The sequence below is a fragment of the Mastigoproctus giganteus genome, chromosome 14 (genome assembly GCF_048544385.1).
Source record: "Mastigoproctus giganteus isolate SK-2022 chromosome 14, ASM4854438v1, whole genome shotgun sequence".
NCBI classification, from domain to species: domain Eukaryota; kingdom Metazoa; phylum Arthropoda; class Arachnida; order Uropygi; family Thelyphonidae; genus Mastigoproctus; species Mastigoproctus giganteus.
The window spans coordinates 31,583,682-31,608,482 of record NC_143588.1 but is presented as its reverse complement, the minus strand read 5'-3'; the positions used below and the strand labels follow the sequence as shown (position 1 = coordinate 31,608,482).

At 35.6% G+C, this 24,801-nt stretch overlaps 1 protein-coding gene across 2 annotated transcripts in view; it reads left to right on the top strand.

Annotated features, from left to right (window-relative positions):
• The window catches only part of Fs(2)Ket (Importin subunit beta Fs(2)Ket), a 277,390-nt gene extending 260,352 nt beyond the window's left edge, over positions 1-17,038 (top strand). For both annotated transcript variants that reach the window (XM_090388864.1, XM_090388863.1), the window contains exons 19-20: positions 2,628-2,792; positions 15,465-17,038. In XM_090388864.1, coding sequence (XP_090244990.1) covers positions 2,628-2,792; position 15,465 — 166 coding nt within the window. In that variant the 3' untranslated portion in view covers positions 15,466-17,038. The remainder of the gene's footprint in view (positions 1-2,627; positions 2,793-15,464) is intronic.
• The last annotated feature ends 7,763 nt before the right edge of the window (positions 17,039-24,801 follow it).

Sequence of the window (24,801 nt, the reverse complement as noted above, 5' to 3'; positions counted from 1 at the left end):
CTATAGATTGAAAGTTTTCACAAAAGATGTTCCAGGGGATCAGTGCTTAGTTGCTACCTTTGTTTTTTTTTTTTTTTTTTTGTTTTTGCTCATGTCGATTTGCAAAGTAAGCAAATCGACATGAGCAAATGTCTTCTGGATCTCCACACAAGAAACTCAATTATACACTTTTTCAGAAAATTAAACCTACCCTTATCCCTAACTGCAACTTGACAGACAGATGATCCCTGTAGTACTAAGCAAAAGTTTCTTGGGTCTCATCTGAGCGAAGAAATGAACATTTCTTCATAATAACTTGGACTTTTGTATCCCAAAAAAGTCCTTTCCACAACTTGGAGAGCAGATGATTGTACACTTCTTAAAGGTTATTGAACAATAGTTTGGTCCAGACTGGATTGTGGAACTCCTGTTTATGACTGGCAACGCTGAGACGTTTGGACCCTGTGCACCCTGGAACTGAGTTTTCCACACTTCACCAGTTCAAAGCCCCTTTATGCAGAAGCTCGTGAACAGACAAGAAAACCTGTTGTTACACTATGCAGCCAAGATCAAATCTAAACATGGATGAATTGCTCTTCCGTCTGCTTACAAGGTCTGACAGCATGACCGCCCCCCCCCCTCCCACAAACACACACACCATGGAAAATGTTTCAACTTGTATGCAACATATTTTCAACCCTAGGGAAAAATATCTTTGCTGAAAATAAACTATCAGCAATTACATGCAGCATACACAACCCATATTTGCATCACATTTATATGTATCGATGGATCATAAACAGAAACTTTAGGAGAAGCCCCGTTACTCTTTCAGAATTGTACCTTCATCTAGCAGCTCCCACAAGAATGCAGTATTTTTATTGCTGAATTATAAACCATCTGATGACTAAACTGAATTGAATCTAAGCAGAAAGCAAACAACAACATAATTTTTACCAACTTGTTTAGTTCTCTAATATAACAGCACACCCACCCCTACAACAGGTTCGTTTTATTGTAAAAGCTTATGCAAAGAAATCGTCGATTCCAGGTCACACTGGGATGGCTGGACACAAACAAGCAGACATAGCGATGAAAGAAGTTGCCATCTCAGCCTGTGCCTCTAACTCAGCATCATATACAGATAACAAATTATCCATCCACCAAAGCAGTGTAAAGGAATAGCAATGACATTGGCAAGACCAAACCAACAAAACTTTGTTTAATTAAAGAAATGCTTCATCCATGCAGATGTTAAAAAGTGACCCTTGATTGGTTACAATTCAAGCATATCTGCAACTCTGTCCTATGTTCTCGGAGATGAAGCCCTCCCCCCTCCTCCCAGTCAAGTTTCACTAATGGTACAGCACTTTATACTGAACTGCTTTAAATTTGTAGAGCATACATTGCATAATTTTGTAAGAAGTGTTCAACAGGTTTGCTTTTGCATATATTTGAGAGAGTGCACTCAATGTGCTATAATTTTCAGAATGTTGAGAAATAGCAATGTTCCAAATCCTTGACATTCCAAAAATTTGTAAATAATAGGTTGGAAAGTAAACGTCTGCATTTCATAGCTAAAAGTAAATTCTAATTATTGGGCTGAGCTGTAAATGGGAACAAATCTCGTAATTTTATTCTTTGTACATAAACTAATCCCAACACAAGCAAACAAAACAAATCTGTGTACCAAGCATTGCTGGTAATAGGTGAGAATTAAATCACTGTACTGACAGAATCAAGCAGTTGCTAATTTCATGTGCCATTACTTTTACAGCACATGGGTGCTTTTTGTATGCTTATATGTCAGAAGCAGAAAACATTAATTATAATACAGAATCTAACATGTACTCTGGTATGCACCTTTGACATAACAGAACTGCTAAATGCTAATTTGTGTGGAATTTTCCTTCCAACCTTAGCAGAGTGCATTTTAACCGAAGTTATTCTTGCATCAGCAACTTTCAAACAAGAAGGTGCAGGCAGAGGATTTGGTTGTCACAAATGAGACCTGGATGTCAACATTTTTAGACTTTCAGGTAGCAGTCCTGTTCGGGTTTTTTTTTTTTTTTTTTTTTTCTATCATACTAGGAGGAATGCCTGTGACAGATCTGAGGGACCACATCACAGTGTTGGATGATTCAAATATTTTTGCTTCAGTATGGTTTGATCAGTTTTTTTTTTTTTTTTTTTAACATTTTATTTTAAAAATAAAACTTTATTTGTGTAAGTTGGTCTGGTGTGCTGTAGTAAACTTCAGTCAGCTTTGATTGTAAAGATACTGAATAGCCAATACTATGTAATCAAAAACAGTTAAGTACTATATCAATTAACGATGTAATAATAATACTTATTGATTATATTATCATTTTCTTATTTATTCTTTTATTCCCATTTCCAAAAGGAAATGACATTGAAAAAAATTAACAATGTAAACATTTATTGTTGAATGAAAATTTATTTTGTCATATTTGCTAAATTTTGATCAAACCTTAAAGCATTTATTTATGATTGAAAAGTGAATTTTCATAATTGCTAATGCAGCCACTCACATTTTACAGTATGTTCAGTTTTTATATATATATATATATATATAAATTGGAACAGGCAATTTATAAATGCAACTTTCATTTCTTTGTATTTTTCAGAGATCTTTGTTTAGCTTTCAATGCCAATATGTTGCCACTTCTGGATAATGACATTATCAATGATCTACTTACAAAAGGTAGAAGATCAAAAGCATCAAAAACAAAAACACTAGCTACATGGGCTACTAAAGAAGTTAGGAAGCTCAAAAATGCTACTTCTTCATGGTGGGTTTATATATTTAATTTTCCTATCACAAAATTCTCAGAATTTAAACTATTTTTAAATTTTTTTAGCATTTAGTGATTAATAAGATGATTCTTGCTTTATATATATATACAGTGGATCAGAATTATGTATAAATGCTTTAGATAACCCTGTTTTGTAGATAAAAAGGCTAATCTGAATAAGATGTTTATTTTAAAGCTAAAATAAACAATTTTGGTTTTAATGAGTTTTCATTATATTGTAAATTAACTGATAACCCATTGAATGTGGAGATTAATTAACTAACATTTGAAGAAAGAAGAATGAAAGAAGAAATGCATTATGAAATGTCACTGGAAATATGAAAATATTAGAGGTTTAACTTATAATGGAACAAAGATGCCATTGCATCTAATGATAACCCACCTCCATGATAAGTTTGAACACCATCAAACTATTCAGAACATTAATAAGGAGAGAAGTACTGAAAACATCCAAGTAATTAGAAGGGCATATTACCCAGGACCAAGAAGTCAACAAGGCAGTGTTCCCAGCAAGAGAGATGATACCACTCATGTTCTTAATGTTGTTTCTCAATAGCTGGTGGTGAACATACTAAGAATCTGATGTAGCATCCCATTTCTATGTTATGTAATGTACTTGAAATTTTTGTTACCCCTTTTTTGGTTCATGTTCACTCAGTAGATTTTCTGAGATAGCATGTCAAAGTATATATATACAGTCAGTCCTCGTATAGCACGATAGTTATGTTCCTAGAAACCCTTGTGCCAAGCAAAATCCTGCAATATAAACAACAGGCCCTATGGAAAAAATAGGGTTACGTGCCGACCACCCAAGATCGAACACACATTTGTAACCAAAACATTACCAAACACAATAAATAGTGTTTGGTAATGTTTTGACTATTACAACTATTACATAATAAAATATTGCTAATGCTTTTACTTCTATCATAAGCAAACTTGTTTTTTGTTTGATTTTTCTATCCAAACAGATAAGTCGTTCCATCTCTTCCAATTCTTTGTGTTTTAATCTAATGGATTTCAATTATACTTTGAGTTGTTCCTGCTATGAAAGTTGTTTTTATTTTCTCTGCATTCTTTGTAATTCTCGGCGTTCCCTCATTTAGGTCTGTAGCACGTGCAAATTAACATGGTCTTTCATTTTTGCTTCCGTAAAGGCGAGTACAGTGGTCTCCGACAGTTTTTAAATTCTGTACAGTGGGATCAACTGACGATGTTACCAACAGTAACTTCTAAGTGGGGAGCATTCAAGGAATTAATCGTGGATGCTACTAAAAGTTTCATACCTATTAAGAAATATTGTTCAAGGTTTAGGCCTAAATGGTTGTCAAATGAACTAATGAGACTCGTAACAGAGAAGAAAAATGCATGGGATGCATATAAATTATCAAGCGACACAGAAGCCTATGGCAGATATAAGTTAATCTGTAATCAGGTCACAAAGGAGGTTCAGCAGGCGAAGGCAGATTAAGAGAAATCCTTGGCAAAAGATGCTAAGAAAACAGCAAGGATTTCTTTACTTATATAAACTCTAAAAGGAAGGGGATGAATCTGATTGGTCCACTTGACATCGATGGTTCGACTGTTGATGATCCTGCTCAGATAGCAAACAAACTGAATGAGTATTTTGCATCTACATTCACACATGAGGAATTATTAAGGTTTGAAAATGGCAGAAGGTTATCAAATTGTAGCAGGATACTTAATGATTTTGGAATAACTGAGAGCAAAGTGGAAGAGAAACTGTTGAAGTTAAACGTAAGAAAAGCACCTGGAGTGGATGGGATCTATCCAGTTATATTAAAGGAGGTGGCAAAGCAACTAAGCAAACCCTTAGCCATAATTATGAGAGCATCCTTGGACTCAGGGAAGGTTCCCATGGACTGGAGATGTGCAAATGTAACCCCAATTCACAAAGGGGGGATCGAAGGGTGACACGAGTAATTACAGACCAGTTAGTTTAACTTCTGTTCTGGGTAAAATAATGGAGCAACTGGTTAAAGATGCATTGCAGGATCATCTAGACAAGACTGCAGCAATAATTCAGACACAGCATGGGTTTGTTAAGGGAAAGTCTTGTCTGACAAATTTGATAGGATATTATGATGTGGTTACAAAGGAACTGGATGCAAAAAATAATTTTGATATCATATATTTGGATTTCAGGAAAGCTTTTGACACTGTTGCGCATGGAAGACTTTTGTACAAATTGGAGCAGAATGGTATTAAGGGTAAGTTGCTACATTGGATAAAAGGATGGTTAAGTGCGAGAAGACAGAGGGTGGTAATCAATGGGTGCTGCTCTTCTAGGACTAATGTTATGAGTGGAGTCCCACGGGGTTCGGTGTTGGGTCCACTGTTGTTTTGTATATTTATCAATGATATTGATGAAGGTATATCAGGCTTAGTGTCGAAGTTTGCAGATGATACAAAGGTTGGCAGGGTTGTTAATGACAGTAATGGCAGTGTGCTACTGCAACAGGATCTAGATAATTTGGGCAGATGGGCTAAGAAGTGGCAACTGAAGTTTAACCTTGACAAATGCAAAGTACTGCATATGGGTAGAAGTAACCCCAGAGAAACGTACCAAGAAAATGAAAAAGACCTGGGAGTAATTGTGCAGGCAGATATGAAGTTTTCTGAGCAATGCAGAGAGGCTGCCAGGGCAGGTCATGGGGTTTTGTCAATGATATACAGTAAACCCCCACTATTCGCGGTCGCTGATTTAATATAAAATGAAACCTAAAAAAATGTGAATTTTAAAGCGCCGTGAACATTTTCCGCCATAAAAAAATGGGCGTGGCTAAAATCATCTTTCCTGGTCAAAACAGCGCTCGGTGGGTAGGGAGAGAGGGGTGACAAAATTGCGAAACCTTCCATGACAAGCTATGCGCTTGTCATGGAAGGTTTCGTCGTTTCCTTTTAATTTATATGCTTATAAATTGAATAAATTTATTAATTTATAAATTGATATGCTTACAAAAGTGAAAAATCTACCGTTTTGCAGTGTGTTAGTGTAAACAGACTTTTTCGAGTGTGTTAACGGAAGAAAGTGACTTTATTGTGGACAAATTCTTTTCTAACCCCTACAAAAATATGGCTACGAATAACAAGTGAATTGTGAAAAGGTTAAAGAAGGTGATGACATTAGCAAGTAAAATTCAGTTATTAGACAATTTCTAATGGTGAAAGTGTCTCGTCAGTGGCAAAACATTATAAAAATCAATGAGTCAACGGTACGATCAATCAAGAAATCGGAAGAAAAAATCCGCCGTAGTGTCCGTGAAAACGCGCTAATTGCTTCAAAAATTTGGTCTGTAACTCGTGATGTTAAATTAGAAAAAATGGAAAATGCCTTAAATCTGTGGATAGAAGACCGAACTCAAAATAAAATTCCCTTAAGTTCACTCATTCGTGAAAAGGCAAAACACCTTTATCAGCACTTTAGCGAAACTGGTGATAGAACTGGCGGGATAAGTTTTTTAGCTAGCAAAGACGCTGGTTTGAAAGACTTGTTTGAAATTTCTAGTAAATATTATATTTAATATTAAATTGTTTCTTATTTTCATTTCGATGCCTTATGCTTGCATTTCACTATGTACTGCATATGTACATAGTCATATTATGAAGGTACATATAATACTATATACATAGACAAAATTTTAGACTAGTTTTTCTTATATATTTCATACTTTGGAACGGAACCCCTTTATTACTATGGGACCCATAACTCAGTATTCGCGGCATTTCTCAGGAACGTAATCCCGGCGAATAGCGGGGGTTTACTGTATAGGAATTTTGCTTGCAGGCAGGAGGTGATTGTCCCTCTGTATAAGCCAATGGTCAGGCCACACCTTAAGTACTGCGTACAGGTCTGGAGGCCTCATTTTAGGAAGGATGTAGATTTACTTGAGCGTGTACAGAGAAGGGCAACAAGATTGGTGAGGGTAATGAAGGGATCCTCTTACCAAGAGAGGCTTAAGTTCTGCAAATTGCAGTGGCTGGAGACTAGGAACCTGCGCGGTGATCTGATTGAAGTGTATAAAGCCTTGAGTGGGTTGAGCATGCTGAATTCTAATGGAATCCTTCCACTTGTTCAGATTACGAACCTAAGGGGGAATAAATTCAAATTAAGAAAAGACAGATGTAGAATAGATGTGCGGAAATTTGCCTTTAGCCAGCGGGTGGTTAATTGCTGGAACAAACTTCCATCTGTCGTTGTGGTTGAATAAATTTAAGGAGGAACTGGACAGGCATTTGGAGGGAATGGTGTGATTTTTTTTTTTTTTTTTTTGGCTGATGCTGCATGAGCTCATACACTTGCTTTCTTGCATCACATGCCACTACTACTTGTCTAAGGCGCCTCCGTAGCCAGGTGGGAAGGAGCAGCAGTGCGTAGCACACGCTTCTTGATTAGACCGGGGTTCGAGCCCGTCACCACCAAATACGGAGGATGCGGAAAGATCAGTGAATGACCACCGCATATCCCGGAGCAATATGGCCTTAGTTGCTAATGCTCCTAAAAACCAAATAACAAACAAACAAACTACTTGTCTAATGCCAGCTCCATGCACTCTGCTGTCACATTCACAATATAAACATGATATATTCATGTAACCTGATTGCTGTTCTAAACCGGAGTCGCCAGTTGTGCCCTTCATATTTAAATTTATTAAGAAATAATTAGGGTTTTCATGTCTGCCATAAGTGAACGGAATATGCAAAAGATTTATAGTCTTCTTCTTCTTCCGTATTCTCAACCTCCAATCCATGCTCAGTACTAAGTACTACAGGTTCTTGTACCTCATGTTTGGGATTTTTATTTAAAAAAAAAAAAAAAAAAAAGTCTGAAAGCGAATGCCTTTTGGACTAGATGTTTTGAAGGGATTGAAGAACAGTCTACTCTTCTGAGAGAGAGAGAGAGAGAGAGAGAGAGAGAGAGAGAGAATATGTCTATACAGCAATGCTTCTAAATTATGAATGGAACTCCTATGATAGTCATAATTTAGAAGTATTGCTGTATACTAGACATATCTCAGAGAAAGAAAGAGTGAATTTCTCATGATCTCTGTACCAAGAAAAGTATCTTTCTGGTAGTTGGCGAGTTGTTTGGAGTCTTGATCTGGGGATCTGTGCTGAGGATTTTGGAAGACAAATCTTTCATCAAAACATTTAGATTTTTGATTTTTTTTTATATATATATATATATATATTATGGTTCACATTACACTGGAAATAGTGTTCCTGTGTAGTAACGTGTGTCGGTAGAATATGATTACAAAATTATATTGGTAGGAGTCTGGTGAAGTTATAAGCAGATCAGGCTCATGCACTATGAGCCTTATATCAGGTGATAGATTCAGATACTGAAATATCCTTTTTACTTTGTGTTATAGCTTTGCACTTTAGATGAGTAAAAAAAAAGGCAATTATTTCTGTGGTTTCTCGACACATGCCAGATAGATGAAATGCACTTTGTTATATTCAGGCGGAACTGCCTTTGACAGTTCTTCCATGAACCAAAACATTTCTAGTACTTTGAACTTACTGCTTTGCTGCACTAGTTTGAGGCATGATTTTTGGCTTAAATTTAAATTTAAAAAAAAAATTCCCTAAGATACATGAGTACAATAATGACTACACTTTCAAGGTTGTGCAACAGTAATACATACTATGATTTAAAATCGTGTTATACAATTACATGTTTTATATAATTCCACAGGCATGTAATTAACATTACATGCCTGTGGAATTATATAAAAGAATATTAAACATTCATAATTTTAAAATTAGTGCAAGGAGCAAACACTAAAGAGTGGTGGCAGAATCTCACCTCCTTCGATTCTCATATTTGAGTAAGAGACAAAGTAAGAAACAGTTAAAAACATAAACAAAAATTTTACTGCTTAAAAACCAATGTTTCCTAGTAAAGAAGTCTGCTGAGCAGCTTTGAAATATTCCTCCCATTCAGCAGTACATTCTTCCTGATTCTGAAGGACAGCTGTCAGTCACTTTACGTCTTACAAACTTACATACTGAAAAATATTAGCTTCATTAACAAAGATCACACCAGCCAATTTCTTAGGGGATATCCCATTACAAAATTATCACTGCCTACCGTGTCTAATTTTGTCTGATGGCTGTAGGAACCCTGAAGTAAGTTTTGACAAACTTCTTGAATTTCAAAAATATATTTATTTTTTGTTTTCTGTACTACAATTTCACAAAGCTGAGAATAAAACAGAGATGAAGAACATTTATGAAAATATTTCTGTACTTTTTAAGGAACTTCATAGACATGAAAGTTAACAAGCACTCATTTAAAATTAGTATAAGTCAGAGGTTCTCAAAATGCGGGGCACAGTTAGTTGGGGGCATGTTCTTTGTGCAAAGCACTTTTATAACAAAATATGTACGAACTTTTTTTAAATCCTTTCCTCAGTTCACATGGTTTAGTTAAATGTATTGAAGTAATATTAATTTATAAAGGTATACAGGCAATCCCTGTATAACATGGTTTCACTCTAACAAGATTGATAAATTGTGACAATCCTCGCACAACACGGTTCTTATATAACACAATTTTACTCTTGCACTGTTAGAGAATTGCGGAAAATCTCACATAACCCATCTTTAATGTTGGATGTAATTTTTCAGTTATGGACTGTATCAGAATAATAGCTTTATCGCTCAAAGAAGTAAAAATTAAATGCATGTTGGAAAAATGTATGGCTCAGTTTATTCGGAAATATGGTTGAACCAACCGAAAATGGATTCGGTGTGATAGTAGAACTTGCTAAGTCGGTAGGAGGAGGAAGGTTTTGATGATATGACTACTGAAGATGTTCAAGAATTACTGGTTGAAAAAGAAATTGGTAAAGCAGATTTGGATCAAATGTCATTGGAGGTAAACCAAATCAATTCAGAGGATGATAGTGCAAGTAAATTCTGAAATTTCAAATTTTATATAAAAAAAAGCATATGGGAAAGCATAAATGTAGCAAAGCAATTATAATCTTATTTTCTAAATGCAGATCCTTCAACTGAAAGGAGTGCAAAGTTCAAAAGGGAGTTCAAACATGCATAGCTCCCTACCATGAGATTTACAAAGATCTATTAAGCAAAAGTAAAGAACCTAACTACCGTGTTATACGAGGGTTACCTGTATACTCATAGCTAAATTTTATGTCAAATCTGCTTATGCATGCTTCTAGAAGGGTGGACATGAAATGAATAAAATATTTTGTGGAGAGACACACAAGGTATAAAAGTTTGCAAAGTTCAGGTTTAAGCCAATAAGAGATAAACATGTAGTTAAGATTGGCTCCCTATAACACTTTCATTATAAGGAATGTATTTATTCATTTTATAGGACAGTCATGTTATAATGAAAAATTAATGAATATTGTTACTCAATTGCTATGCGTATAACACTACTGCATCATAAGCATTTATTCATTTTATAGGGTGGTCGTGCTATAATGAAAATTTAATGAATATTGTAACTCCACTGCTATGCATAAAAATTTCAGATTAAAAACCAGCATATACGGTAAAGTATGCTAGTTTTAATCTGAAATTCATATGTGGCTACAATGGATTTCCATTATCTAGTTCAGAAAGTATAGCTAGATTGGGATCATATTGACTTCCATCCCCACCCTAATGCTAAGTTTGCTATAAAATTGTTGTTCACTATAGTGAACAACAATTTGGAATAATGGTGCTACCCGCTGTTGTCTATGCTTAATGCAGTTACTATGTGCTCCTGAATTTTATGTTGAAAATAATGGTATTAAGAAGAGTTATTTGATTTTCTTAGTGATCCCCTTGTTAACGAAGTTACATTGTAGTAGGGTTGAGTTTTTTTCACAATATCAGGTATTATTTATCTACTTATATATAGACATGTTTATTTTTACAGTTGGAATGTTCTTCGTTCTAATGGTCAGTTGATTGTTTGCCTATGCCACAACATAGCATGAATACTTAACATTTTATCTGACTATAATTTAAAATTTATTCATTGGGGGCTAGGCCTGTACGAATCAACATGAAAATATGTTTAAGAAATTTCAAAAATCATTAATTGAAAATATTGGACATTAGCTAGACATTGAGAGAGGAAGAGGGATAATAGTGCCACCTCACTGAAGATATAAAAAAAATTAAGTAGTATGAATCTAATTGAATAATGCATATATATAAACGAGACAGGGAAAGCAATGGGAAACTGTCCTGTAAAGAAAGCATATCCCAAGCAATCCTGTGATGAGCAAGCTAGAGAAATCTGAAAGATCAAGCAGCTACAAAATCATCATAGCACAACAGAATGCTGATGGTGATGTCGGAACCAGCAGGGAAAATGTCAAGGCATTCCAGGTCGTCAACTTGAAAAATCCCTCTTGTGGGATCGGGACATGGAACTTACGAACAATGTTTGAAAGTTGAGGGTGTCAAAAGAGAAATGCACAGGAATGGTATTGATGTGCTTGGAGTGACAGAGACAAGATGAAGTGAAGTGGGCAAATTTTGTAAGTGGAGACTATAAAGTTGTGTATTTGGGAAGTAGTGGCAGGTGGGGGGGGTGGCAATAATTTTGACAAGAAGATTCATGAGAGCACTAGGAGATATGGAAACGTTGGGACAGACTTATCATGGTCAGATTTGCAGTAAATCTTGTCACCATGGTAATTATACAAGTTTATATGCCAACCTCAAATAGTGCTGACGAATTAGTTGAGGAGACATAAGCTGGATGAATTAATACGGAAAACCAGATCAAGAGATAGCGCAATAATTGTGAGGTATTGGAATGTGGTGATTGGAGAGAGAGAAGGGAAGAAAAGACTGGGCGTGAGAAACACAAGAGGCTTAGTGGAGTTTTGTACAGAAGGGAGTCTAATGGTAGCAAATACACCATGCTGCCACTTTATTAGGTACACCTACCTAGTAGCTTGTCAAGCCTCCTTTAGCCTTCAAAACAGCCTGAATTCGTCTAGGCATGTTGTGCAGCAATGGAGTATCATGCAGACGTGTGTCACGCAGTTCCTTGAGATTTGATGGAGGCATAGGCCTACAGTGAACAACTCTTTCCAGCTCATCCCAAAGATGTTCAATAGGATTGAGATCCATGGACTGAGTGGGCCACTGCAGCAAAGAAAAGTCATTGTCATGTTCCTGGAATCATTCCATTGTGAATCAGGCTTTGTGCACTGGCACATTATCATACTGAAAGTAACCATCTGACTGAGGATACTCTCAACATCAATGGATGCACTTAGTCAGCAACTATGTTTAGTTACGATGTGGCATTCAGACATGAATCTATGGGTATCAATGGACCCAGCGTGTGCCAAGAAGACATTCCCCACACCATAACACTGCCCCCACCACCTTGCACAGTAGTCGTCAGACATGACAGGTCCATGGATTCATGTTGTTTTCACCAAATTCTGAGACTTCCAGCAGCATAATGCACCAGGAATTTCGACTCGTCAGACCGAGCAACTGTTTTCCAATCCTCGATAGTCCAGTGCTGGTGTTGCTGTGCCCACAGAGGCGTGCTCTCTTGTTCTTCATTGATAACAAAGGTACGTGATGTGGCCGTCAGCTGTTGTAAGCCATTTGCAACAAAAGCGACTAGTTGTCCATTGCGATATCTTGTTCTGCGTACCAAGGTTGTATTCTGACATAATGATCGACATTGTGGCCTGTCTGTTTGCTTGCACAATTCTAGCCATCCTCCTCTGACCTCTCATCAAGAAGCAATTTTCTTCCACAGGAGTGCCATTAAGAGGATGTTTTCTGTTCATTGCACCATTCTTGATACACCACTTGAAATAGTGGTGCGTGAAAAATTCAGAACTGCTGTTTCAGAGATGCTTTGTCCAGCACATCTTTTCCCCATTCTTGCTATGGTTTGTACGCTTAACAGTTACTAGAAAGGTTGTTCTGCTGCATTTATATCCACAACTGTGGTCATGTGATTTGCAACATTGTGGGACAAACCATTTGTGTGCACAGCAGGGGTGTACCTAATAAATTGGCAGCACAGTGTATGTGGTTTAAGGCACCACTCCACTTCCGTATACATGGAAGAATGCTGGCATCTCGTGAAGGTACCAAATTGATTACATCTTAGTTAAACCGAGATACCATAAACAAGTGAAGGAAGCACGTCCTATCCAGGAGCGGACTGAGATTCCGACCAATCACTCGTGAAGATGAACGTGGAACTAAAATTGAAATGCCTGAATAAAAGGAAATCATTCATGAGATGCAACAGTAAAAAATTTAGAGAGGTGAGTGCAAGAAATGTTTCAAGATTTAACCATTGGTATTGCTACTGAGGAGACTACAAACGATCTAGAGCAAAATTGGTCTTTAATCAAGGAGATGACGTAAAGCTGCATCGGAGGAGACTGAAAGGCAAAAAAAATTGTAATGATCAAGGGAACTATTGTATATGAAGAATGAAATTGATAGGGAATGTAGGAAGACAAAAAAATAAATGGTGGGCAAACTGCCAAGAGATTGAAACACTTGAACAACATGGTCAGGTGGACTTGGTGCATAGAAATACAGCAAGTTAATGAGGAAGAGTAGAGGAATTCAAACGAGAGCAATGTGGAATGAAAAGGGAATGACAGTACTGAATTTCAAAGAACGAAAGGAAAGATGGAGGAGATATGTCGAAGAACTTTATGAAGATTCAAGCACTTACACATAGAGGAGGAAATATGTAAAGATGAATTCAACACAGCCTTAGTCTCTTAGCAATAACAAAACACCAAGAATTGACAACATACCTCCAAAGCTTAAAATAAAGTTGAGACGATCTGAAGAAATCCTTATTTGAACTGATAAAGAAGATATACAGGGATGAGCATTGGCTGGAGGAATTCTCACATCATTCATAATCCCTGTGTCCAAGAAGACTACACCAACAGTATGCCAAGATTCTGCTGAAAGTTATCAAAGTCCTTATGGAGAGTCATATTGAACAATTTCTGCATGACTCACAGTTCCGTTTTTGCAGCAGCAGCAGATCAAAGAGAGATGCTGTTGGAACGTTGAGTGTTGGGAGAGAAAATGTATAACATGTTTTTAACCTCTGTTTTGGGGATTATGAGAAGGCGTTTGGTAGAATAATGTGGAGTGAACTGTTCCCCTTGCTTGAGAAAATTGAATGCAAGAAGATTATTGGACTGATATATGATTTATATAGAAGACAAAATGCAGTAATAAGAGTGAGGGGAGTACTGACAGAAAAAGCTAAAGTTGAAAAGTGGGTAAGACAGGTGCTTACTTTCACCTGGATTGTTCATTGTTTTTGCTAAAGTGATAATTGAGGAGGCACTTAGGAATAAGAAGTGGGGTGGGGGGGTTAAAATAGGTGAAAAGTGCGTACAGGCTATTAAGTTTGCAGACGATCAGGCCATACTAGCATGTTGACCTGCTATACTGTAAAAAATGATCAGAAGACTAAATAAAAAAGTGCTGGAGTATGGAATGAAGATAAACTTCATGAAAACAAAGACAGTGGTGATTGATTGCTAAAAGGTCATTTCCCTTCTGAATTGAGATCGATAGAATAAGAATAGAACGGGTATCTGGGGCAGTTATTTGCACAGAACATTTCATGTTAAACTGAGATTCAATCCAGAATTGCACTGGCAAAACAATCTTTCGAGAATAAACTGTCATTGATTACACAGAAGAGATGTCACAGGAAATTAGGAAGAAGATAATAATGATATATATCTGGTCAGTGGTGGTACCTATATGCACTTTGGATTCTTGTAAAGAGAGACAAAAAGTGACTTTAGTCCTTTGGGATGTGGTGCTGGTGCAGAATGGAAAAAATTAAATGGACTGAAAAGTGTCAAATGTGGAAGTATTAAGATGTGTCCGAGAATGGAGGAAAATTCTAAGTAGAATAAGATCAACTAGACTCAAATGGGCCACATGATTCAACATGGTGGTTTGCTTCTGGATGCCGTGGAGGAAAAACTCACTAGGGAAGGACCAAAAAATGCTGTCATCGGGATGTTGCTGAATGAAGCAGGACTTCGAAATTTTGAGGAACTAAAACAAACAGCACAGGAGAGAGAGGTGGAGACAGCTCATCAGGGGAACTGACCAGTCACAAGACTGAATTACTGATGATGACTCTACAGTGAACGGTTTTCTGTTTATAATTCAGTTTTTCATGGTAGTTTATTGCCATAGTTAATCTATTGAAAATTTGTTTTTTTTTATTGAATACATTGAAAATGTGCTGCATGTTGGCATTGGCATGTATGTGATTTCACATGACTGCCAGCATGAATGGTGCATGTAAAGGCTATACAATTGGTTACTTTTTGTTTCTTGTATGTTTCTACATAATTAATGCTGTGTACTTGATAGATTATCATTTCATGTATTCATTTTATAATTTGAGTTGCTTTTCATTTGTATTATATCTTGAATGGAAGGGAAGGGGTTTTGAAAAAATGTTTTAAATAACAAACCATAGGGAAAAAAAGCTAGTTCTTTATAAAATGAAATTCTAATTTATAACAGTTCTTTTATAGTTTTCTATGTATTTCTCTATATATGACACAAAATATTAATAGAAATGTATATTGTTTTATTTTTCAGACTTTCTTTATTTCAAGAGATTGGCAACATCGTGTGCTGTTATGGGCACTTTTTGATGGCTGCCACAGGAGGGCGTTAGCAGATACAGCGCCACCTAGTGTATATGGGACGAGAGAGCATGAGAGTGTGTGCGTGTGTGCTCCATCTTTCACACCGTATGAATATTCAGTCTTTCTGTAACTTCACAGCCAGCCAGCTTTTTTATCCATAGCCAACAAGTTCAGTGCTATAGTTGTAACAGTTCAGTTTTGGAAGAATCAGAAACTGTTAGAGCAGAAAAACAAGGGACTTGTTTCCAAGTCGGCCTCAAATTGTTTGGTGCTGAATTTGTCATGTTTACAGGATTGTCTGCCGAGAAGACAGAACTCAAGCACCCACCTCTCAAGTCCATTCCATACAAGGAAGAGTGCATATTGGGAAGTGCCTTCATGAGGTGCATATTGGCTGTGTGGTCCAGCAAAACCTCATTTGTAATGGCCTAATTTGAGGCTTGTGAGAAAGTGAACTTCAATCAGAATAGTTAAGCAGTTCACTGTTATGCACAATAGGCAACTTTGAATAAAATTGTACCATGAACAAGGGTAACTAAGAATATATTTTTGAGTTAAAATATCATTATTACCTGGAGTTACTACAGTTGTTTGGCCAAAGAAGTTTACTTAAATTGTACAAAAAAGAAAAAGAAAAAAAAAGAAAAAATATATATGCATGCTAAAGGCAGCTGTTTAATTTATTCATTAAACAGGTTGAATTTTAATGCCTTTTAAAGGATTTAAATCGCTGATACTTTTGCACTGTGCATATCAGTTTTGTTTCTCAGTTGACTTAAGCATAACAGAAATTGGTTACCCTTGCTTTATAAAAGCAAAAGTGCCACACAGTTTTGTGCATTCCTCTTTTAAATGTAAAGTTCAGTATCCCATTAATAGATGGTATTTAAGTTGTTGACCAATAACATCTATTTTCCATTCCCTTCCTATTTCCAGCTCATTTTGAAAATTTCAGGTTTAGTTCCTACCTGTATGTAATAGTTCATTTCCTTCACGTGTGAGTGGTGTGTGTGTAGCATCTTTCTTTCTGTTTTGCCACTTCCTTGCTGATTCCATATTCTAAAACAGTGACCAAATAAAGTTAGCTCAAGCTGCATTAATAGTGTTGAGTATGTTTCTTGAAGTATATGTAGAGGGACACAGTTTCAATAACAAAAATCACTATTTCAGGTTATTTGTATCAAACCACTGAGATAACATATGCGTGTTAGTGATGACTGCTTTTTGCAGTGATATAGTGCTTGAAGGCATGTTTGACTGTACCCTATATTGCCTCCATTTTCAAAAAAGTGCCATGCCAGTATTAGCCCTCTAATCCCTAGATGGCTTATTCCTAGTTTCACCTGGCTGAATTCTTCTAAACAAATTTTTATTTTGTATTGTCCTTTATCTACATTATGTTCCATATCATCACTTTAGAGGTTCAAATTAAAATGACTATTTCTATATGGTAGCTATTCACATGGAACATTGGAGTTTATTTTAATATTCTGTTTCTAAAATAAACCTGCTTATTTCATAAAATGTTTACTTCTTGTTACTGCCTATGGATACTTATTATTACTACTTATTATTAATTATTACTACTTATTAATGTACCATTAGATTACTCTTTTAAAAGTATATACCATAAACTTAACTGCTGTAAAATCACTGGAACCAAATTAGAAACAAAAATATTCAAGATAAATGCCTTAATTAGTTTATTGATGTATATCAGGTGGTGAAACTTAACAATCTTGAGTACTGCACAGGGTGACGTACAAAAACCTGAGAGCCTTATGTATAAATCTTTCTATTAAATAAAATCTACTTAGGCAGCAAAAATATACTTTTCAAACCAAACATTATAAAATCAGGATTAATAGTTTAATTTGAACTGTCTAGCAAGCATATCAGAAAAGAAAGGAAAATCAAGGTAGCAGGTGCGTTGGTGTACAGAATTCACTGATCGATTTGTGCGTGTGTTGGGGGGGAAGGAATAATGGCCAAGAAGAGCTTAAATTTTACTGACAATTTTAAAGTTGTGTTGAATAAAAAGATCAAAAATATTTTTAGTAACAGTTTTGTTATTCAAAAAAAAAAAAAAAAAAAAGTTATTTCCATAAGACTAAATTATGCAAAATCTGAGGCCACCAAAAACTATGAAAAATTAATAGGAGGAGGACAGTGCACCTTTTGTACCAACATGGTACCTTTTTAAAAAAAATTTTGCACTTACACTTTTCAACCAGGTGGCATAGCAATGCAGGGTATTTGCCATTGGACACCAGTCTGTGGAGTGCCACGAGTTCAAGTTAAATATCTCCTATCCAAGAGCATCTTGGATAGGGGAATAAGACCAAATTAGTGATGTGTAGGAGAAAAACCTAGAGAATATTTATTTTAGTGATATTATTAATGAATTTACAGCATTCGAGTCCAAGAAAATTGATCTGGAATTTATCTTTATTATTATTTTTTTTTTTTTTTTTTTTTTTTTTTTTAGTAAAGATGAATCCTTTTTTATTCTCTCATTGTGTGCCATTGTTTAACATTTGTAAAGTGTTCTTTTGTGAATAAAACTAATAATTACTATTATTTTATATTTGTATTTAAATTCGTAAGGGGTGGGGAACACAAATATATTGCATTGTCCTCAGGTGCCACTAACCTCTCTGTGCCTCTGTATTTAAAAGAGTCGGAGTAAATACTATGCAGGTATCGTACACAGCTGGCAAAAATTAGTGTTGTTGTGGTCAATTTGTAGGTTCTACTATGGCATTAAAGAGCAAAAGAACCCAACTGGAGTATTGTGGGAAGGGACAATAAAGGTTCCTCCCATTGTGATGAGATATATGATAAACAATTAAAATGCAATGTAAACAGTGAGAAGTGCATTTGCTTCACTAAATGTTAATCTTGTTAATATTAAGAGAGCAAAATTTAATATTACGTACTAAAAAATAAACTTTCAAATCTATCCAGGTGACTCTCAAATGAGGTATTGTTTACAGAAATAAAAAACTAATTAAAGTATAGTGGTATAAACAGAATACATGGAGCATCTCAACTAAATAAACTGTGTATAGACACATAAATATCAGTAAAACCGATGTCATGTGGTCACCTTTTTAAGTTTTTGTTTCCGTGAGTTTCTTCATAAAAAAGCATGGTATCTTATGCTTCTTCTGTGTGCCATTAAATATAAATTGGTTTTGTTTGCCGCAGACCAGTTGGTTAAAACTTGAAATGTTAATGCTAATATTGGATTGAAAAATGAATTCAGTTCATGGGCTGTATGAGTGTTACAAATTCATGACAGGTTGATACTAATCAAGTATAATATGTTAATTTTCTGGTGATAAAGAGTATCCTCAATTTCAGTGTATTATCAGTGGAGAAGTACTTGGAAACAGCAGCATGAAAATATTTTTTTTTTTTTGTATGCCGTTTAGAAACAAAGCACTGTATTCACAAAATTAAACCCATTAATTTTTTCAAGCAGAAATTGATGGAATTAGTTGGGGTTTCTTTTTTTTTTTTTTTTTTCATACCATTCTCATGTTTCTAATCTAGCTGTTTTATTTGCACTACTTGAATAATGTTACAGTACAGGCAAATATGATCTTTGTTGCCCTTAACCAGAATGTACAAGTGGTAACTCATCTTCAAGAAAAATAGATTGGACTTTCTTCTCTGGCGTCTGAACTGTCGGCAAAAAATCAAAATCACCACAGTATTTGTAAGCGAACTCTTGCACCGAAGTGATTGCCTGAACGGTTAAAAGAACTTAGTGATGCTGTTGAAATAGTCAACTTCATTAAAGCAAGGTCTGCCAATTCCAGATTATTTCAGTCAAGTCAAAAATAGTGCTGCAGGTTACTCTCCTGTCAAAGTTCTCACATGTATATTCAGACTCAGTGTTCACCCACCCACCCATGAATCATCCCTTCAATTAATGAACTTAATTTGCTATTTCAAGGTATCTATATAACAATTTCAGTGTGCACGATCAAGTGTAGACAATGATTTTTAAAGTTAGTTTTGGACCATGTGCCTTAGGGAGGAAAATACTACAATGTTTTAGTATTCTGTATATGGTTTTCTGTCAGAAAATGAACTGAGTCTGGACCACAATATTAGAGAAAACACTAAAGAGCATGAGGTTACTAATGTTTAAGGAGTATTTTCCATGGATATGTAAAGACCACTAGATTCAAGATTTCTTCAAAGATTTTGCTACTTGGCAGTTATTCGGTGGGTTAGTGATTTAAAATATATGTACTCATCTGATTCTATGCTGAATGCTTCCTGAGTTTCTTGCGAGCTTTTGGTTAGGATTAATGCCAAAATATCCAGTAAGTGAAAAACCACAAAATTTATACTTTGATAAAAGTACTGCAAAAAGTTATGCAAAACCAGATTTATGACAATATTTTTTATTTGTTCACCTGGACTTTAAAGTGTTGTGTTCTTCAAAACAAGTGCAGAAGCCACATTAGTTTCGAGTAAAAATGGTACTGTTCTAATTTTTTCATGTTTGAGAAATTGTATTTTAATATTGATATGTACCTAACTGCAAACTGATTTTATTGTATGTGTTATACACTAATTACAGAAGCTTTATTTGTAATAAATTTAATACATTCAAGAAGTTATTTTAAAACTGAATTAATAAAAGGGGTTTATTTTTCCAAGAGAAAAGGGCTGGGAATGACTACTGTACATCAGCGTACCTGCTAGAGGAAGTTTGTTAAACTAAATTAAACTTGCTGAGTAAAGGCAGCAAGGTTTTGAAAAGTAGTCATTCATAATGAGGAGGAGAAGAATGGGCATTCAATCCCTGACTCTCCTACCTACACAACCCTCTTTTAGACCATTTCAGGACCATGCATAGGAGGTGGTTTATGTATGTAAATGGTATGATTTGTGTGTTGTGGTGTCACTAGGGAAGACCCTACATCCTCAACTGTTGCTAACTGGATTTGAGCATTCAAATGAATAACAAGTGATTAAACTTACTTCCCGCCTGCTTCATCACTTCTCTTATTGAAGCTAATTGTTATTCTTGTTCTTTGTTATTCAAATTGTTATTCTTGTATTTTGAAGTTAAAAGAGTTGTTCCTTGCAATTTCTGGTATTTTTCTAATTTGGCAAGATATAAATCTGTAAATGTCTACATCAGTGAAAGATAAAACAGTGCACAAATTTAGTTGTTTTAAAATCATTTAACATTTAGCTGCTGTTTGCAGTCCCTGTTTCCTTCAGTGCATCTTGCAATAGCCGTTATTGAGCCATCCCTGTATCTTGTAACCAATCATAAGCAGTTAAACATACACACTATTTGGCAGTTTAATTGAGTGTGCACATTAACCCTGAAATGCATGGGGTTTTTTGTTTTTTTTTAAATTTTGACTTAAAATATTTTTTATTAATTTTGTTATAACCTACAAGAAACTGCTTAATTTTTCGTATGTTGTTTAAGAATAACACTTAGATGTTATCCTGGCATTTTACATTTCTTTTTCTGGGTCCATGAAGGTTTGGACCCAGACCTTAAATCAGCCTTTTTGGAAGGAGATATTGTGTAGACCAGGGGTCCCCAACCTTTTTAATCGGAGGGCCACGTAGAAAATTCATAACAAATGGCGAGCCGGAGTCGGTGCAATTTTAGTGACTTCACCAGGTCAAACGGCGTATACAAGATAGAAAAACTATAAAAAATTATAAACAAGGGATATTTATTGTAAATAAAGACAGTCATATTAAAAATCACAATTTTTATTATTATAATCACATTTGATATTACAGAAATAGCACAATGAGATGTTTGTAGTTGTTTTGATTTAGCAATAAATTGAAATGTTAGGTTTAATAGTAGAAGTTCCCGATCTTAAAAAGTCTTGCAAATGGTCATCTGTCATTCTTGATCGATGTTTGGATATATTTAATTTTTGAATATGTTTGTTCACATAGGTAAGTGCTACCAAAAATAGAAATTGTTCTTCTTGCTATTTTTTTTAATTCTGGAAATTCATTTTCTGTCAAAGTTTTATAAAAGTTTCATTTTTCAATAATGTTTTCAGGTTATCGTTACTTTGAAGATCTATGATTTCTAATTGTAGATCTTTATCTATTTGTGAAACATTTACATCAAATGGATTCTGAAATGTAAATAATTTTCTATTGTTTTCGAAATCAACAAATCGATCAACAAATGCTTCCATTAATAATTGAAGATTTCGGACAAAATTGTCGGTAGAAAAATCACAATTGGGCATATTATTATATAAACTTTCATAACACAGAAAATGGGAAAAATTTTGTTCAATTTGATTTTTAAATAATTCTAATTTTGTCTGAAATGCTTTAATATTGTAGAACAAGTCATTTACAAGTAGATCGCGACTTTGAAATTTTTTATTCAATGTATTCAAATGTTCTGTTAAAAAATGCAAGTTCCCATAACCATTTAAAGTCTGTTAATTCTGGGACTGGTTTTAATTTTTCGTTCATGAATATGTCTATTTCGGTTCTGAGTTGAAAAAATCTTTTTAACACTAATGTGTTCAGTCGCGGTAATCCGCGACTGAACCATTGCACCTCCGTATGATACAACAAATCGTCATATTCGCTTTCGCGTTCCGGCCATTTTTGCGTATAAAATTCACAGTGCTAATTATAGTCGACATGATTGAGTTTGAAGACAAAAATTTACGGCACAACGATTGCTGGTGAATAACACAATGAAATTGCATAGGTCTTTCGATGTTTTTGGAATCAAAATATTTATTAACATGGTCGATGAAACTAATATTTTTTCCAACTATATTCTTTGCACCATCGGTCGTAATTGCTGTCAACAATTCCCAATCAAGCTGCCGGTCTTCAAACACTTTTGATACGCTATAAAATACGTTTTCACCACAGGTTCTGTTCTTCAAGCTTTCAAGTGCAGCCAGTTCTTCTGTGACTTCAAAATTTTGATTTATACAGCGTATGTAAACGAGTAACTGTGCTGTGTTGGTAATACCTTCACTTTCATCAATTGCAATCGAAAAATTTATAAAATCTGTAACTTTTTGTTTCAGCTGATCTTTAACATTAGCAGACAAATCTTCGATTCTTCTTGCTAAAGTTGACGCTGATAAACTTGCAGCAGCAAAGTGCTTGATCAGGGCATATTTCTTCCGCAATTGATAGGCACATTCTTTTCACAAACTCACCATCAGTAAAAGCTCTCCCTTCTTCAGCAATGATTTGAGATTCTCGCAAACTAGCTCTAATTAAATTTAAATTCTGATTAGTGAAACGTGTCATCTGTTGTTGCCTCTTGAAATCAAAGCTCGGCTCTTGTAATTTCTTGTTTCGCAACTCTCCTTGAAGTTTATCGTAAGTTGAGGCATGTTTTGTCGTATAATGCCGTTTCAAATTATATTCTTTCAACACGAACTGCTTCCTTACATATAAGGCAGGTACATCGGTTATTGTTCCTTATAAAAAAATAATTACTCGACCAAAGTTCATTGAAGAGACGATAATCGGAATAATTTTTTCCTTTCCTTGACATCTTGATTCGCTAAAATTCAAAGTTAAATAAAATTTAAAATAATATGCATTTATACAAATAGCACTAATAAATTATTGCGCATGATAATCGGTGCAGCGGGCCGACGACTACGGTCTGAATGAGAATAGCTGACCAGGAGAAAGATTAATACACGTACCTTTACATCGCAAACTGCAAAGAACGCATTACGTACAATTCTTTCACTAGTACTTACTCGATTAGTGTTTAGCAATTGTTTTAACAGTCGCTTATTTTAACTTTACTATTTCACTTTTTGACAACTCGTGTTCGCCGGAAATACTTGAGGCTATAAACTTATAGCCTTGGGCACTCGCATGGTTGGGATTTCCGACATAGCAAGAAACACTGCTGCCGAGTGGAAGCGCACAGAGTTGCAACAATGTTACAAAATTATATTTGGACCCATTTACATTATATTTTGATTTAAAATATCCTTATAAACAATATGTAGCAACCAAAAAAGATTTCTATAGAATAAATTTCACGAGGCGGATGAAATCATCTGGCGAGTCGGATCCGGCCCGCGGGTCGTAGGTTGGGGACCCCTGGTGTAGACCAGTTTTTCTATAGTTCCTCTTCAGTATCACTACCAATTAGCTAATCCTGTTTCAGAACTTTCCAAGAGTAAAGCATCTGCAGTATCACTTCAAAAATACGGGGTCATCGAAAAAGGTGTCCATGATTTCCCTTTTAATTATCTTCAGAAATATTGATTGATTGCTGTGATCATAGCAGCAAACGGTAACTCACTAAGCTTCATTTGACACCTCAACAATGACAGCTGTGCCATGAGTGCAGAATGACTCCTACATGCAGCACTCAGTGAGATGGCCACTGCCAGTTTCCTTAAACTGATTAAACCAACATAGTCTTGTCTGCAAGTATGTGGGTATTGAAGTTGCACTGTTATACTATCATGCTTGATAAACTTCGCAAGGCTCCTCTTAAACCACAACAGCGACTGTTGTTTTTTTCCGAGACCTTATCACAAGTTGGACTTGGTTGAATCCTGGCTGGCTAAACTGAACAAATTAGATCTTCAAGTTTGGGCCAATGTTAGAATTTGGATGAGGATGCCTAAGGATGTGCTTACTGCACACTTTCATGCTGATGTAGACGGGGCTTCGCAACCCTTCTCTTCGATGGGTAATGACCATTATTTAACAGAGATCGGATCTTCAACATTCGTCGTCGTCCACCATTAGAAAGATCGTTGATGTGACCCTGGTCAAAAATGAACTTGGGGCCAGCAACAAAGTAGCAAAGGATTCAAATCGATCTATGGACAAGCACTAAGATCAAGAATAGGTGGCAGGGTCCTGTAATGGCTGTGCTTTTTAGATTTCTAATAGCACCATTGGATCAGTGATTGCACCCAGCTACTCTTGGGTCATAAATTTTATTGACCTTATTAGGACCAGGATGAACACCTTACCCACCTCTGCTATAACATCATGATGGTAGACAGAGCGTTTGTTGACCTGGTGTGCCAAGCAACAGAAACCTTGCCTCATGTGGCACTTAGATTAACCGCTCTCACAGCATGAGTCGAGAGGCATGGTGCCAATAATTGAGAATAGGTTCACTCGGAAACTCGACTGAAGAAACCACAGTGGAACAGATGATCTTAGGAAACCTAACAACTATGTTTTAGTGACAATGGGCAGTAGTCATCGATGAGCAAATTGTTGGCCACAGGTACTATAACCTTGCT